Genomic DNA, 18,130 nt, shown 5'->3' with positions numbered 1-18,130 from the left:
GGTGGCCATGGCGTCACTTGCTTGTGTTCCCTAGTGAAACGGCGCAACCCAGGGGATTGGCCTTAAATCAGGCAGTGAAGAAACTGTTATCAATTTCTTTTTTACAGCGAAGCTATTAGCCTCTTCGGGATTGTTCATGTCCGTCAGAAAAAAAAAAAAGGAGAGAACAGAAAAAGGAAATGTATATCTCCTTTGGAATCGGGCATGCAGCACACAGCTCAGTATTCATTTCAACAAAAAAAAGCACAAAACAAGTGTCAAAACCGCATGATGGATGATAAGGCACCTGTGAACAATGCAAGACACATTCTTTTTCCCTGCGTGTGTTTCCTGGTAAAGATTACGGTTGCATAAGCTGCTCCGGTGGGAAAGGGGCAACAGCAGCATACGAATCAGCGAGTGACGTCACCAAACTTCTTATATAATAGGGAGACCTGCCTAGCAACTCATTCAGTTCATTTCAAGACCGCTATGGGTAGACCACGCAGACTCCCAAAATAGCAGTGTGAGTACGATGAGCATCGAAGAGTGCAAAATCTTAATGCTCAACAATCGTGTTGTGCTAAGGCTAGGCTGAACAATAGAACATTTCATGTCCCCATCGACGGCATTTGAGAGTTTTTCTAACAGTTTCGCCGGCCATCCACTTTCGCAGGGTTGGGATGGCGAGTCATTCTTTTTTTTATGGTTACATCTTCCATGAGGCGGCTGTTCGTGTGCCAAAGTGCCTGGCATGTTATGCGCTTTTCCTGTGGTGGCAACCCCTTGCTCATGGCTCCGCAATACTTAAAATGGTTGTAAAATGCAATGCCGTAGCATTTTTTTGCAGCAATCACAATACAGTGCGAATGTAAACCACACATTAAATTTTTGACCAATCATCACAGCAGCAATCCCGCCTGTGAAGCGAGGCAATGCCATCGGTGCTGCTCAAAAGCCTCTGCAGGACTCCTTTAGGGAGTTCTAAACAGCAAGATAAAGTAGCAAGAATAACAAGTGACAGACAGTGCCAAACTCTCTCTTTCATTTATTTAATAAACACTACATAAAGGTACTGCATTTACTGCAATATACAGCATACCAACCACTTGTACAAATGTCCTCACTACAACACACAGTGTAGAACACTGAGAAAGGCATGCCTATGTACAGACCAAGCTACATCAGTATGACTGATCGGTGCATAGGTCCAAACTTAGCCAGAAATTTACGAGCACAAGAAAAAGAAAACACAGCAGAGAGCACTAGCACACGACGGTGCTCGCAAATATTCTGACCTTCTGCATGGCCAGCAGCAGAATGCAGTAACATCTTTAAAAGCCAGCATCCAGATAAGTTTGTATCAAATGTCAAATGCCCTAATACATGTGATGACAGACAAGAGATGTGACTGTTGCGTTAACGGTAAACAGTCATGTCTCTTCTTTGCGTTGATCAAGTCTTGGGCTTTTGAAGTAGCGTACGCCGTCGCTCGCGTTTCTGTACATCCTCGACAGTTTCCCGGTGATGTTCCACCTGCTCCCATATGGGCAGCTGGTCTTCCTCGGTGATGACCTCACGGTACTGCTTCATCAAGTCATAGCGCTCCCATGGCGTCGCCACGGCAGCTGCTTTGTCATAGAATTTCTGCGGCAGGCCCAGATCCTGTACACCTTTCAGGTTCTGCCTCTCCCAGCGCTCTAGCCATGGCCGTGGCTTCAGCTTCACCTGTGCACAGAGTATGAGAATTAGAGGGAAAAAAAGATCTACAGTGACGAAAGCGGCACTTGGGCTTATGGAGCAGCTTCCGGAGCAGGAAAAATCGCAGTTTGGAGCAGAAATATACGCTTTCGGAGCAGAGAAATTTGCTGTTTGGAGCAAGAACAAAAAAATGCTTTAGGGCATTAACTTACTGCTCTGGTGCAAAGGGAAAGCTCTGTATAAGCTAGTGCTTTCTGAAACATTGTATTCAATATGTATTATACTAAGGTGCAAGTATTTTTTCTTCAACTTGCTGTTCCATTTTATTGTTGTTCAATATGAAGATGAAGATAAGCATAAACTTAATCCTAATTTGCAGTTAATTCTGCATTTCAATAAAGAGTTTAGTAAATAATTAATTTTCATCGCAAGGAATTGAGCCACCTGCAGCGTAGATTGCCTATCACATGTTCACGTATGTAGACAGCACTGTCACAGCTACGTAAATTGCAGTGTATATGTCATCAACATGCCTATACGTGTTAATGAATTTCTGCACACGAAATAAAATGTAGAGTTGGTACAGAGTTGAGTGATCGGATGGCCGTGACCAACAGCTACGATTGTATGGGCCTGAACACAACCGGCATCGCTGCATGGAGAGGTACCGGCCCTATAGGGCCAGTACCCCGCCAGTCCCATAACACCCAGCCCAGGCGATCACTTCTATCGCTGCTCATGGCAACATAGAAATCTGCTACATTTTGTTTTTCACACGAAGTCGTACTTAATAGAACAACATTAGATCAAGTGTGCGAGTGTTTCGTAAAGCAGCACGGAGTACTAAACCACTGGCATGACCGCCAGCACAATTCGACAGCATTTCGTCTCGCAGACGAAGAGCAAACATGGATCAGTGAGGTGGCTTGGGTGGCTTGCAGGTATACTACATTTTGCTTGCTATTTGAACTGACAAAACTGAGTAATCCAGTTCATTTGTGTCCATGTTAATCGTGCTGTAAAATATAAGCCCACTATGATGAGCTGCGGCCAGATCGCAGGCACCATCGGTCGTCACTATTGTGGCAGTCAGCGAGATGGGCCCACTGTTTCGTTCGGCCGTATTTCCATGGGGGCAAAATGCAAGAACATGCATTGAGTGCATGTCAAAGAAGCCCCAGGTAGTCAAAATTAATATGGAGTTTCACACTACCGTGTGCCTCAAAATTAAATTGTGGCTTCGGCATCTCCCCCCCGCCCAAAAAGCGCAAGCGGGGGCAGTGAATGTAGGCGGAACCTATGCTATGGTGCTGTTGGGCCTAGAATACTATAGAATGCATTGATGGTGCCTACCGTATGCAAACATGGTTAGGTCTATACGTTATAGCTGTGATGCTGTGATGTAAAGCATGCAAGGGTGAGTTGCGAAAAAGGGCGGCTTGATGCACAGCGCTTTCCTGTGCATGCAAAATAAGTATTCCCAATTCGGAGCAGGGGCAAGTTGGCGCAGGCCTGCCGCAACAGCTGCCATAAACAACAATTTTGCGCAGCATGTGGCAGGATTTCCTTCATGACGCAGTTTGGCACAATTGGTGCAGCACTTCTATCGCTGGATCTAGAAAGATCTATAGAGTCGCCAACTGATTTTTCGGACTCCAAAAATTTGGACATGCTTGATTATTCGGTCTGCTTCGCAGCACCTCCATTCTCCCCATAGACCATAATGTATAACTGCCGAAAGTTCGGACACCTTGCAACCTCTCGTCAGATTTTTAGGACACTCCTTGAGCCAACTCGATTGAGAGCACCATGCACCGACTCTGACCGGTGCATGGTTCGACTTGCTGAACGCCATTTTTGTTTTGAACGGAGCCTCCTTGCTGCCCCATGAAGTGGTGCTAGTGCAAATCCCCGCTCATCATCATCGTTTCTGCCTGGTTCGATAGAGTGGCTACAGCAGTTCCAGTCTCAGCTTAGTAAGCCATGTCAAGACAATCCAGCAGCTGATTTGTTTCTTTCTTTGTGCACGACACTGCGAGTAGGCCATGTTTTTCGTTTGTGCGACTGGTGTTTGCTTTGTGTGCTGTGTCGAGGTTGTGGTGATCCAACACGGCATACGGACACATCACGTCAAGTGTCTAATGGCGTCAACTGTGCCCGCGCAGACTGCGCTGGGGAATGCCGGCAAGCGGGTGCCGGGAGGCCTAGGATTTGTCGCTTTCCGATGTGCTCCCTACTGATGCCGAAAATGTTCTGCCGAGACCTGTGCAGTGGTTGCATTGCGTTTCCAGACACCGTCTCTTTTGACAGTTTCACAGGTGCTGACACTGCTGTAGTAACATGCGCAGAACTCGGCGACGGCGAGATCATTCGTCAGGTTTCTGCTGCACTGCCGGACTCTGAGTACTGCCGTCGCATGCAGAGCGTGTACAAGCAGTGACTGTGCTTTCAGCCGCCTATAGTGACCTTACGACCCTCTCCGAGATTCAAGCTTATCTGATTGCGCGTAAACGGAACAGCTTGCAATGGCGCATTCATGATTTCTTAAAGACTACTGCCGTGCCCGAATAAGTGCGTGGAAATAGAGGATTTCTTTCGTTTTCTTAATCTTTTTCGGACACCTGTTTATTGGGACATTTCCGCAGCCCCGTGAGGTCCGAATAAACGTTCGGTGACTGTATATATACAGGGTGGTATACTGGTATGGCTCAGCTAGAATTCCGGATCTGCAGCAGACACGCATTGCATAGCAGACTCAGAAATTGCAGGAATGAAGTACTGTTTAATTGGAAGACAGCCCTGCGACAGCCTAGAATTAGCAGCTGTTATAAAATGGAGAAACTTGCTGGCATAGGCAGGAGTCAGCCGATGCAAAATGGAGATTGTAGGAAAGGAGGATTGATTTTAGACAGATTTAGTTTAGCGTACGCTATACCATTGCATATGCTATAATATAGTGGGTCATTATTGCGCATGTGCAGAACGCTAAATGACCCATAGCGTATAGCATATGCACGCTATGTCTCAGATTTAGGGTTAGCGCCTGCGTGGTTTGCATAGCTTGCGTGAAATATGGCGGCGGTCCCGGCTGCCCGCTTTGAATTGGATTTGGCGTTGCTTCTGTAAAAAATTCACTTCGTTCGTAGCAAATGACTGTATAAATGGCTTTCGCTTAGACTCAGGCCGCTTTGACGACAGAGTATTATGGATAACCTTGTGGAGTTTTCGAGATTGCTTCTCGTTTAGAAAGAGTCAAAGCATAACGAAAGAAACATTTGAGATGCCAGCGCCACCTATCAATGCAGTCGGGAGATAGCCAGAACGATGGCATATGGCCTCTGAGATCCGAAGATCTTGCAGGGCAACTGTAACAAACGTCTGCTGCTTAGCGTACGCTATACTATAACTGTCTTTTATTTGATCTGGGGCGGTTTAATGTGTCCTTAAAGTGCGACATTTGAATGCTTTGCATTCCGTCCTCATCGTAACGCAGCCATCACAGCTGCGATTGAACTCATGGCCTCATGCTTAGCAACATAATGCCACTGAGCCACTGCTGCTGACATTACCTTCAGAGTGTTAATTGGCACATCTGCTCCCTCACTGTGCGTCTGAGGCTCCATGTCAAAGGGAAATGTGCTGTACTCAAGCGGGGCATCTCGCAGGTAGCGCAGGTGCTCATCCAAGCGTTTCTCCAGTCGCAAAACTTCAATTTTCAGCAGGAGGGGGCAGTACAGGTCGTACATGATCTCCACACCTGCAAGAGCAAGGGCCACAGGCTTATAAATATTCACCAGGCAGTGTAGAGGGTATTAAAAAAAAAAGTCGCAGGAAGCCCGAACGTTGCTGTGTTCTGGTCTGCTCTTCTAACCTCTCCAGCATGCCAGAAAACAATTGCCATGCTTATGGAAGGCTCCAGGCACACATTTTCTTACAGTATTACCTAGAGGAAAAAAACTGGTGCTGCTCTGCTGTTGTATGCGCAGAAATGTTGGGATATTGCTGGCTTTGGATTGGTGACATTCTCAGAGAGCCAGGACACATTGAAGGCAGGCCTGGCTGGCACCATTTTGTCTGCTATAATGGCTCATTCTTTACTAAGACAGTACATTAAAGAGCCACCTTTCTTTAATATCACACAAAAAAAAAATGTTTTGTATTTCATCATGGGGACTTGTGCTTGGATTCACAACTATATGAAATGTAAAAAGTGCTAGCGGGCTGCTAAAGTTGGAGGACAGACAACAAGGTCTGGGCTCGCTGTACTGTAGTCTGTTTTTGTTTTTCCTCGTTACACTTCTTTGAAAGATATAGCACAGGTAAAGTTTTTTATGAAGTTTTCGTTTTAAGCCGGCTTTAAGTGTGCAACCATGACCATGTTTCAGGCCAAGCCGCATTTGAGGCAAAGCCGAGCACATTCACATAGTGGCATTCCCAAATCAGGACAGCACCCAGTAGGGCACTTGTATATACCGTAACCTTGCGCTTATAACCCACACCAGAAATTCAATAAGCTTACCAGTAAAGTCGGGGTGCAGGTTACATGCAAATTTCACCTAGAGGTGTGGCTTCATGGCAATGCACGTCACACTGCCGTGGAGCTACAACTCAAGGCAAGGTTCTCCGCCATTTGAAGTTTCGTTATCTTCTAGGCAACACCACTCTTACCGCAACCCTTGCGTGGTAAATCTGTTTCCGCGCCGCTCCCTCGGTCTGTGCGATGCACTTTGCAATACGGCAGATAGCCAAACTATACAGTCGCCGACTGATTTTCTGGACTCCAAAAATTCGGACATGCTCGATTATTCGTACTGCTTTGCAGCACCGCCATTCTCCCCATAGACCATAATGTATAACAACTGCTGAAAGTTCGGACACCTTACAACCTCTCGTCTGATTTTTCGGACACTCCTTGAGCCAACTCGATCGAGAGAAACATGCACCGACTCTGACCGGTACTTGGTTCGACTTGCTGAACGCCATTTTTGTTTTGAACGGTGCCTCCTTGCTGCCCCACGAAGTAGCGCTACTGCAAATCTTTGCTCATCATCATCGTTTCTGCCTGGTTCGATAGAGTGGCTCTACAGCAGTTTCGGTTTCAGCTTAGTAAGCCATGTCAAGAAAATCCAGCAGTTGATTTGTTTCTTCGCGGATGACGCTGCGAGTAGGCCACATTTTCCGTTTGCGTGACTGGTGTCGGCATGGTGGTGTTTGCTTTGTGCGCTGTGTCGAGGTTCCGGTGATCCAACGCGGCATACGGAAACATCACGCCAAGTGTCTAATGGCGCCGACAGTGGCCGCGCAGACTGCGCTGGGAAATGCCGGCAAGCAGATGCCGGGAGGCCTAAGATTTGTCGCCTTCCGATGTGCTCCCTACTGACGTGGAAAATGTTCTGCCGAAACCTGCGCAGTGGTTGAATTGCGATTCTGGACACCGTCTCATTTGACAGTTTCACAGGTGCTGACACTGCTGTACTGACATGCGCAGAACTCGACAACGGCGAGATCATTCGTCAGGTTTCTGCTGCACCGCCAGACGTTGACTCTGAGTCTGAAGATGACGCACCATGTGCTACGCTGCTGTGGCATGCGGAGCGTGTACAAGCAGTATAGTGTTGTAGTTGAGCGTGTTTATGCTCCGCTAAGCAGCTAAGCGGAGCAAAAGCGCGAATGCGCATGCACCGTCTGCTTAGCCGTAAGCGGGATACCGGAGCGAGGAACACGGTCCGCTTAGAAGCTGCCTGAGCGGAGCGCGCTGCGCAGCGCTTTGGCTAGCGTTGGCGTCAGAAAGCAAGCACGCTGGCTATCACGTGGCGTTCCCCAAGACGGCGCTTTATTTTCCATTGGATAAAATAGACCGGTAACGCATTACAAGCGCACATCTAGATACTTCATGGAGAAATAAGTTATATATATACATATATACGTTTTACTGTGTAAGAGTGATCAATAGGTGTTTTTATTTTCTTTAATTACCCTGAATTTGGCCAGGGGGCGCTGCAACTGCGATAGGTCTGCTCTCCGCTGTGGCTTAGCGGGGCAGCTCGGAGCGGAGCGTACCGTAAGGATGCTCAACTAAAACACCCTAGTGACTGTGCTTTCAGCCGCCTATAGTGACCGTACGACCCATTCCGAGATTCAGGCTTATCTGATTGCGCGTAAACGGAACAGCGTGCAACGGCGCATTCACAATTTCTTCAAGCCTACTGACGAGCCAGAATAAGTGCATGGAAATAAAAGGATTTCATTTGCTTTTCTTAATCTGCTTTTTCGGACACCTGCTTATTCGGACATTTCCGCAGTCCCCATGAGGTCCGAATAAACGGTCGGCGACTGTAATTGAGATTTTCGGCTCTGTCATGTTTCTTCTGCCTGCACGGTCATCCTCTGTTGCATGAATGCTAGCTGTAAAGTGATCCGATTCACGTCACATGTGACGTGACTGATTCGTCAGTGATCAAATCCACCATATGAATCTAGCTTAATACAGCATCGCTAAAGAGGGGCGAGCAGAGCCACTGGTAGAAGAAACCACAGGGACAGGTCCGCTAAATGGAGACTGTTTTTTCAAAGATTTGAATGTTGTGTGCAATTATTTTCATGGGTTATAGGCAGAAAAATATGGTACAATGACGCCAGACTTCCCTCTAGGTAATATTGTAAGAAACTCTGGCTCCAGGTATGCTAAAGTAGTCAGAATATTTATTAATTTATTTATATGTGGTGCTGCCCCATCGTATTGGGACAAGGCAGGCGTAGACGAGAGAGAGCGAATAATAAATGGAAAGACAGGGAAGTTGGCAATGCTACCCAGATTGCAATGCTATCCAGATGGCAATGCTATCCAGTTTGCTACCCTGAGCTGGAGGAGGAAGAAACATTAGTAAAAGAATATACTGCACATTAAGAAATAATAAAGGTAAAACCTGATAAGGCAATTCCTTCTCAAATAAACTGTATGGCGGCTGTAGTGTGTCTAACAAGATGCTCCACAGTTTGATCGCATTGAGAAAAAAGGAGGAAAAGAAATATATAGAATGGTCCAAGCGAGGCACCAACAGCTTGGTGGGCAAGTATATGAAAAGAGACACATGTTGAATGGCTAAGGAAATGGGTGCGTCAATATGAATTTCCTTGTTAGCAATTTTATGAAGAACGGAGAGGCGCTCACATGTGTGTCTGTGTCTAAGCAAATCTAGTGATAATATTTACGCAGGAGAGTAAGACAAAAAGGACCAGTCACAGCAATGATAAAAACTTTACCACTTAAGTCTAAACCATTTTTCTTAAAAAAAGTTCAGCTACATTTGCTCACAGTGTTAAATAATGTTGCTTCAATAACCAATGGTAAGAATAGGGTATGTGTTTTGCAAATGTTCAGTGGACTGTGCTATCCTGAAGTTCCACTGTACTTGGCTTGTTTCTATTTGCAGATGCAACAGCATTTCTAGACCTCACACCCTTCAAAAGTGCATGGAATTGTTGCTTCCTAACAGACAAAACTGCTGCTGGCGAATTTATGCCAATGGGATGGTAGAACTGCCCCAGAAAGGCGTTGGTGCTGGGTTCTATCCCCAGACCAGGACGAATTTTTCCTCAACTGTGAAGTTTTCTTTCTGAGAAACCCATTTGTGTTTCCTTTGTAGCTTCACGCTACAGTCGAGTGGATGACAATTTTTCCCTTCCAATATGGAGACTGCCTCACTTGGCGCCGCATTGATCATCGCTCACCTAGCTTGCCTAAGGAGCTTTCATACACTCGCAGTAAGGGCGCATGAGTGTACAAAGGCTCTGTAATCTCACCACCACAGTCATCATGATGTGACCAATTATTCCCATGACTCACCATCATTATTTGCACTTCCTTGCCTCTGTTTTTCATGTTCACATGTTCAGTATAGTGGGCTTTTGTATGAGCTGCGCTTTGTTGTGTACATGATTTATTGAAGACGGTGGATGGGAAGTAGGCCATGCCTGTGGTGACCGTAATGTGACCTCGACACTTGCCAGCAAAACCAGTCCAGCGGTGACTTGGGGTAGTGTGTTGTAGACTCCGATATGGAGGGGAGCAAGACACTGACTGGGACAACATCATTTGTGCGAACAGCATCGTCTGCGAAGTGCACAGTGCTAGCACTAATGAAGAATCGAACTAAACTTCAAGGAGTAATTTCTTGTGTGTCAGCGGAGCAGCAGTGGGGCGCAGGTGTAGACGAAATCGCGTTGCCACCAATTTCCATTGTGAAGAAGAAGAAGAAGAAGAGAAAAACTCCAGCTGCCATGTGTTGTGATGTCGTGCATACTTCAACTCATGTCTTTTTAATCAATGGGTGATGGTGTGTGCTTTGTGGCTCTCTGTGAAATGTGGCAAACACAATGTGGACCCACAGCAGCATTTCCTTCATCTGGGTGCTCTCGTTTCAGTGGCAGGGTGGGCGATTACCATGCACCTCGTTTTGGCTCATGAAAAACGGATGCAGCATGACACTCAGGTTCATTATAAGCGAGCTCGGCTGTAAGTGATCTCACCTTGATTGTCGATGACATTTCGCAGCGTGAATCGGTGCCGCATGCCAACACCGGCACGCATGATGCAGATTCCAACAAAGCGGTTCTGCTTGCCAGGGGCGTTGTTGTCCGAGACTGTGACTGCCATTATGGAGCCTGGGTAGCAATCGGGAAACAGCACACAACATTGCAGGCAACGATGCACAGTGGATATGACTGGATAACGATAGAAAATGTAGGCCCCAAAATGCAGTCAGATTAACTTATGCACAATGACAACTTAGAAGTACCCACAAGCTTAGCCCCATAACAACTAATACTGCCTGAGCGACTAAAAGAGACTTACTTATTTGGTGTATTTAGCATGCTAAAGCAACAATGGTGCTATGATGGATGCCATAGTGGGGTGAGGGGGGTGCCAAAGAGGGGATTGTATAAATTTTGACCATCTGGCAGTGGTTAGCCATGCACTTGCATCTTAGTACATAATCATTTTCACATACAGCACCCACATGAATGCAGCAGCGATGGTTGGGAAGCAAATGCGTAACCTTGCACAAAGTTAAATAATAATAATAAAAAAAGGTCACCGCGGCAGGTACTATGACCTTGCTATGTAAAAATACATATTTCTGCATTTGCTACATATAGGAAAACCATCATCCTTCATGGGACACTAAAGGCAAATATTAAGTCAACACGAACTATTAAAATACCCTTCCAGAAACCTTGCAATGTTTGTCGCACACAGAAAACAGAAAAAAAAGGAGAGAGAGAGATAATTTAGGAAAAAATCGCATCTGATGGGTCTGCCTATCACTAGTGCAATTCAAATCACCGGCCCCCTAATGTGGAGTGGTGATGTTGAATATGCCATCACCACCTTTTGCTGCAGTTTGTAAGTAAAACAGTGCCCAACAGCTGGCACTGCGGTTTTTTGAGCAAAATGCAATATTGTGGCCAGAAATGGACCCACGACAGTGGGAAGCGAAAGGGAAAGCATGTGCAGAATCGTATACACAATGTTTGAAGCTTGTCCTGATAAACCTCACTGAAGACCTTGACAACAACACATTGGCTCGTGATGCTGGGCTCCATTTCAGCAATTTAAGTTGTGAAGAGCGTGACATGCTACTGAGGGCTTGCACTGACGGTGTGGCATTCTCTGCTACTTGTAGTTTGTGTGAGCCTTGCGAGCCAGTAAGATGAGCACAGCACTACGTGATAACGAAACTGCTAAACCTTGAAAGCGCAGGCAGCCCAGAGTCAAGCGCAAACAAAACCTGTCAAAGGTAACGTCAACAAGTTCTTTTTTCTAAGAATTGAATAGAAGCAGACAAGAAGCATTTTCTTCCCTCTTACAATGTAATGCAATGATCTTTTTATTATGAGTGGTTGACTAAAGTGACTGTTACAATGAGGGGTTTCTATGTCACCGACATAGTATTTGAATGTCTCAGGAGAGTCTGAAATCATGCCCCTGTATTTACATCAATTTCTCAATTACTGAAGCTCTGTTCATGATAACATTGACACGTAAAACGTTCTCGAGGATTAATCTATCACTTAAGCTCGACTTATTTGCTTTTAGCGTGCCTTTAAATAATTTGTAGCACTTAATGTTATGTTATGTTTATGGCCCTCTCTATAAGGAACAAAAGAAGGCTTCCCCAAAGGAGACTTGCATTAAACGGCTGCTCGCCAGGCACCATTGCAAATTCTGGTCACACACTGGAAATTGTGAGCACTGTGCAGGGAGTGTCATAGCATAAGAAATTTTCAAATTGGTTCATTATTAGAGAAGAAAGGAGAAACTAATCTGTAGCATTGCCATGTTGCCAGGAAGCGAGTTTCACTGACAATGTAGGCACTCTCTTCTTTTGCCTTGACTAGCGTCTGCAACTGACTTCCCAGCCTTCCACACATACTGGAGCTGAGGGGCCGTGTCACATGTATGTCACGAAGTCGGCCTTCTTCTTTTTTTCTCTCTTCCTCTTTTTGCTGCAGCACGCTCCCAGGAGCAGCACTGAGCATTTTGCATTGTACTTTTAACAGGGTCACGTGCCATTGTTCGTGGTATTGTAAGCAACGTGTCTTATGTTGAGGCATTCGTGCATGCCACTTTGACTGTCTGGCTGGAAGTGCAGTTCCTTTGAGAGGAAGGGCAAGCGGGCTTCTGTAATAAGTTTCAGCTGTTTTCGTGCTGTGAAACCATTTGATGCTCTGCAGACATGATTGGCAATGCGCGATCTACACTTAGTGCTTGCCTGTTTGCAATGGCCAAAACTTGCGAGGGGCCCTTTTATGTGTGCAGTGGGGCAAACTGTATTCAGTGATAGACAAAATCACAAAGAATATTGAATGCACATTTTACTGCTAGGTTATAAGCAGTCTCATGATCCATACATTCGTTGCCGTGTAGTATTCGACACCAGCCAGACTCATGTAACCTCCACAGCCTGTCAAGGTTCTGAACAAGAAATTAGGGGACATCTGTGCTACTGCAGCAGCTATGCATCGTAGTCATCAAACAGTATGGCTTATACGGGCCAAGACACCCTGAAGATGTGCCTGGCTAGCTGTGTTCTCTACGTCACATTCCCTCATTCTTTGCTAAAGCAGCGTGTAAAATGCCAGTTTCTTTGTTATCACATATAATCATTTTTTTTTATTTATTGAAACTTGTGCTAGGTCACGCAATTATGTTGAATGGGAGCACTACTGGGGAGGTATTCTGTAAGAGTCCACTTAGTGGACATGTCTATTTCGTCTGCTGCTGAAGTGCTGATTGGCTGTGGCACCTTGCTGCCACAGATTCACAGCCCAGCCAATCGAAACGTTAAACAGCAGATGAAATGGACATGTCCCCTAGGTGGGCTCTTACAGAATACCTCCACTGGTGGCCATAAAAATTAGTAAACGATGGGAGTAACTATGACACCCATGAGGTGCGGCTAGAGCAGTGCGGCTTTGCACTGTCCGGTGTGCTCCAACTGGCATGGACTGGGGAAGTCCGACTGTCCAAAATTAGAAGAAAAACTATAAGGTTAACACTCACTGTGTGCCAGCCTCAATTGTCAGTTTTTGTTCTCTTCACTTGCTTGTTGCATTAAATGTGAGCAAGCAATTATGCACAATGTGTTACAGGCAAACGAAGACAGCGTGATGGCTTAATTCACACAAAACGGAAATTACATAATTTTAAGCCAAGCCGCATTTGAGACAAGCCTTGCACAACCACATCCTGGCCTCCCCGTGGTGGCACAGCAACCATTAGGAAACTTGCACAGATGACACCTCCAGTATTTCTGCTATGAAATATTGTAAGACGCTCTATGCAAACACACCAAGACACAAGCAGTTTTGGAGCACTGACAAAAACAGAAAGGCCTCTTACCTACGTAGAATTCTGGGATCTCAATGACTGATCTCCGGTTGAGCATGTCTTTCCTCTCCAGTTTCTCCCTAATGACATTTCTCAGACTAAAGTCTCTGTCTGGAAGGAACTCCGGATAGATGAACCTGACGATGAAGACACGCAGAGAAGAAATGAGCAGGCTGCTGGTGTATTCCGGTGTGCACATCACCATCACGTCACAGATTTTTTTTTTTTTTACCCTAGATGTGCAGACGCGATCTTAGCCCCATCATGTGGACTACAAATAAAAAGAAGCTTGGTGTATTTGCAAATCAAGCCATACATACAGGTGACAACCATAGCGGCAAGAAAATGTTTGTTTTGTGCTCATTGGCTGTCATACCACAGTTATTCTAATAAACGCGTGTTAGTAACACATTTTTGTGATTCGTGCTGCTCTTTAAAGGCCGGTTTAACGCCAGCAACCTTTTGTCGCGTGCAGTAACGATTTCCAAGGTTACAAAAAGCGCTTCAGAACTGCGTTTCTCTTGCCTCTGGCACTTTTGTGATTTCGCACGCACTATTTACTGCGTCGATTCGTCTCGGCAACACGATGGTACACGCATCCGACGCTGATCCATTATGTGACCAGATTATCAGAGCTGTCAGTCTTTCGTGGAAACACAGTTTTGTAAAGTCTTTTTTCTCCCGCTCTAAATAATATCCTTTCCACTGTAATTTTCTCCTATACCTCTCCGTCAATGCTGGCCGCCATTCAGTTGTCAGCAGACTCATCTCAGAGAAAGTTACAGTGCGGCAAGCGGTAACTTTCGCTTTGAATAACTTTTTTTTTTTAATTTTCTTATAAATGAACCTGTAACTACCGACTATTTCTCAAGAATCTTTTCGCAGCGATGATCAGCGTTAGTATAGCGTGCAGTTTTTATAGCGTGCGCCTAGTTTGAAATCAAGATTAATATACGTTAAATTTTTTAAATGACCCCCGCGCTACAACGGTGCACAATAATGCGGAATATTCGCTTGCCTGTAGTCTACAAGTTTGTCGGGTAACTTGCTACGATTCCTCCTGTCGACTACAGCATTCTCTACTGGTGCATCGGACGGCTGAGGTGACTGCACAGCGAGAAACCTGCAAGAGGCTGCAATACCATTCGGCAACACAGCCATTAGCAGTAGAGATTTTCAGGCGTTTACCAAACAAACAAGACAGGGATAACATCACGAAATTGATTGGTGCAATTAGACTCTTATTGAAACTAACGTCACGGAATAAACTACAGTACATTGGTCCAAGAAATCCGTAAACATACGTTTTTGAAGGTACGCACGCCGGCAGAAACTTGTGAACACTCTAGACGCCGCCATGTTTGATACTATTTCTAAAACGAGAAACGACAGATAAACAACTTTAAAGCAATATACAGCCAAATGTTTTCTTAAATACTGTAAAAAAGTAATTTATTACTTACTTTTGCAATATTATTACTCAAATTTTGCGCAAACTCGCCCTTTTTGATTTTCACGTAATCATCCTCGGCGCCACGACGTCATGACGCGCACTACGCTGGGAAACGAAACCGAAACTTGAACTGGGTGTCGCTAGATTTTCAGCTTTCCTAAGCAAAAAATACCCTGGGACTTTAGCTTGAATCACTGCGTTTAAGATATTCCCATATGTATCTGTTGCATTGCGCCTATTGCATTTAGCCATCAGGGAGAAAACTTACGAGAGGCATGGCACTATTAGCGCTATTTATAACATCCTGGCGTCGTCTGCTTCCGAGGTCTGCTCAGCGCTCGCGCCGCATCTTCGGCATGCGCAATAAGCCTTTATTGTTTGTGAATGCAAAAATTCACAAAAATAAATTAATAAACAAATTTTCTGATGTTATGTACTTAAATAGGGCGTTAAAGTACTGTACACGGTCCTGAATATTTCACTGCGAGTGTTGGAAAAAACGTTTTGCGCTCACCGCTGCGCAGTTCTTGCTCAAATTTTGCAGAAGGATCGCATTTTGGCGTCGACTTCGTTTAGTATAACACTTAACACAGTTAATTGCCTCCTTTTTAAAAGAAAAAAGTGCAAATTTGCCTACGCTTATAGGGATGCGAGCTGCTGCCGCGACGGAGTAAGCACAAACTGGTGTTGTCACCTGTCGTCACCTGCAGAAAGCAGCGTTTCAGGGAGGGTTGCCACGTATTGCCCGCGCCTTGAACAGGCGACTTCCCTCACTGAAACGCTGCTTTCTGCAGATGACGACAGGCGGCACACAAGTTTATGATTGCGCCGTCGCGGCAGCCGCTCGCATCCCCATAAGCGCAGGCAAAGTTTCACTTTTTTCTTAAAAACCAGGCAAATAACTGTAATAAGTGTTACACTAAACAAAGTCCACATCAAAATTCAATAGTTCTGCAAAATTCGAGCAAGAACAGCGCAGCGGTCAGCACGAAACCTTTTTCGAACACGCGCAGCGAAATATTCAGGACCCCGTATGTGGCAGTAAAACTTTGAGTGAGTTGGTTCATGGCTATTCAAAAGGCGCAGCACGACTAGGACGGAGACAAAGAAACACAAACCACATTACGAGCGCTGACTAACAACTGGTGTTTCGGTGCAAATAAACCCAGTTGTTAGTCAGCGCTTGTGATGTGGTTTGTGTTTCTTTGTCTCCGTCCCAGTCACGCAGTGCCTTTTGAATAGCCTGTATGTGGTGCAGGAAAGGAAACCAACGAGTACAGCCCTGGCAGACGGCAACCTTTCCTTTCCATCCAGATAAGAATGGATAAATTATTAGTAGAACATTTATAGGATAAAAGGTAATGCAAAAAACACGTAATCAGGTATAAAAGTAAAGAATCTGATACATTTGCTGTAAACGAGAAAAATATTCATGCAGACGATAAACAGTACATACACACACTGTGAAAATCACCAGACGGCAGGTTAATTCAGCTTTGGCTGCATGCAGCTATAGTTAAGCTTTGGAGAGTTTGGCGTATATAGGTTAATGTTAGAAATTGCAGTGCGGTTAACTGCAGTTTGGCGTCATTCAAGTCTGAAGAGCAAGGAACCCGATCTTTGCGAAAGCTTACGCAAGTTTTCTGCGACAGAAGTGCGTGAGAAATGGACAGAGGCTGCTTCAAGGAAAGGTGAGCGGTATTTTTCACTATTGTTTTATTTCGAGAAAAAATGCTTGCAGTGGGTATCTCAGTGTTTTTAAATCGCCTCATCTGTTTTATATATCTCTTCCCAAACTGTCAATTGAAGGTTTCCGCATGGTATGGCGGTGCAAAAGATACGTACGCAGCGGCAGTGAAGATGAACGATTCGCCTATTCAGCTCACGGCCTACCTTTAGGTGTTAAAATGTGTGGTCATTCTCTTGTGCTGGGACGTCACCTTAATTTCTAGCTCTAAAACGCGGAGAAGCGAACGTTACAACATGAAAAAAAAAATAATGGATACTTGGGTCACCTTGCAAAACCTCAACCCAACTGCCAGTCAAGCTGTTTCTTTCGAGCAGATGCAATAAAAATTCAGTTGCCTGTAATTAAATCACTCGCTTTAAAACGCTGCTGCTATATGACTGGTCTGCTTGAAATATTGTCAGGAAATAACGCCTTGGGCCATATGGTAAAGAAATACACACACATTTGACTTTGAGAGTATATTGGCCATAATGTTCCTTCCATTTTCGCTAAATATCTTGGTGGCGTCTACAGTTGCCCAGGAGCAGCAGGTTAAATTATCTCTTGTACCTATGACACACTCATTACGCTTCGGATAGCCTGCATACGTAATTTACTGCTAAGGCCTGTAATTTGTCCACGCACTTTGAAATTTGCTTACAGATTTTCCATAATGTGCCTATACCCGCTGTGGTTGTTTAGTGGTTATGGTGTTGAGCTGCTAAGCACGAGGTCGCGGGATGGAATCCCGGCCACGGCGGCCGCATTTCGATGGGGGCGAAATGCGAAAACACCCGTGTATTTAGATTTAGGTGCAAGTTAAAATTCCTTCTAAGCACGTACAATTCAAGGTACTAGTAATTAGTTAGCACACGGCGCACACTTTCAGTTAAGAAGAGTGCTGCAGGATATGACGGGCCAAAATGGCAACTGGTAGCTCAACAACCCCAATACATGTTCAGCATCATCTGCCGTTATCAAGCAATTTCCTGGCGCAATTCGTACTCCTGAGAGGCTACTGCAATTGTTGCAGTGCACCTGCCTGTGTCCGTCGATAGTTATGCTACATAGTCTCCCGCACAGTGTTCCTCCTTTCTTTATCTTTAATTATTCTTCAGCAATATCGACTCCCCCCCCCCCCCCCCCCCCCAATTCCCCATTTGGGTTGCAAACCGGTCGTTCGTCCACCTTTCCTCTGTTGGCCTTTCCGCTCTTTCCGGACTTACAAATGGCGGTAGTTCGCTTATTATTATTTATGCGGAGATCGCGCGTCCTGGAAGTCGGTTCAAACGAAACCTTCATACGGTGCTTGCGAAAAACGCGGTTCTTGTTTAGCCCACCATTTCGAAGGGGCCAAGTTGGACCCGTTTTCACC

The 18,130-nt window shown here is 45.3% G+C and overlaps 1 protein-coding gene across 1 annotated transcript; it reads right to left on the bottom strand.

The window, feature by feature from the left end:
• Positions 1 to 1,007: 1,007 nt before the first annotated feature.
• On the bottom strand, positions 1,008 to 14,955 carry mRpL19 (mitochondrial ribosomal protein L19). The gene is made up of 6 exons (XM_050171364.2): positions 14,878 to 14,955; positions 14,592 to 14,706; positions 13,586 to 13,710; positions 10,210 to 10,344; positions 5,250 to 5,437; positions 1,008 to 1,707 (listed from the first exon to the last, which is right to left on the bottom strand). Exons 1-6 carry the CDS (start codon positions 14,930 to 14,932, stop codon positions 1,435 to 1,437), a joined length of 891 nt encoding a protein of 296 aa, XP_050027321.1. The 5' UTR covers positions 14,933 to 14,955; the 3' UTR covers positions 1,008 to 1,434.
• Between the last annotated feature and the right edge of the window lie 3,175 nt (positions 14,956 to 18,130).

This window comes from Dermacentor andersoni, chromosome 6 (assembly GCF_023375885.2).
Source record: "Dermacentor andersoni chromosome 6, qqDerAnde1_hic_scaffold, whole genome shotgun sequence".
Classification (NCBI taxonomy): Eukaryota; Metazoa; Arthropoda; class Arachnida; order Ixodida; family Ixodidae; genus Dermacentor; species Dermacentor andersoni.
The sequence above is the reverse complement of the archived record's forward strand: the minus strand, read 5'-3'. Positions and strand labels throughout refer to the sequence as shown.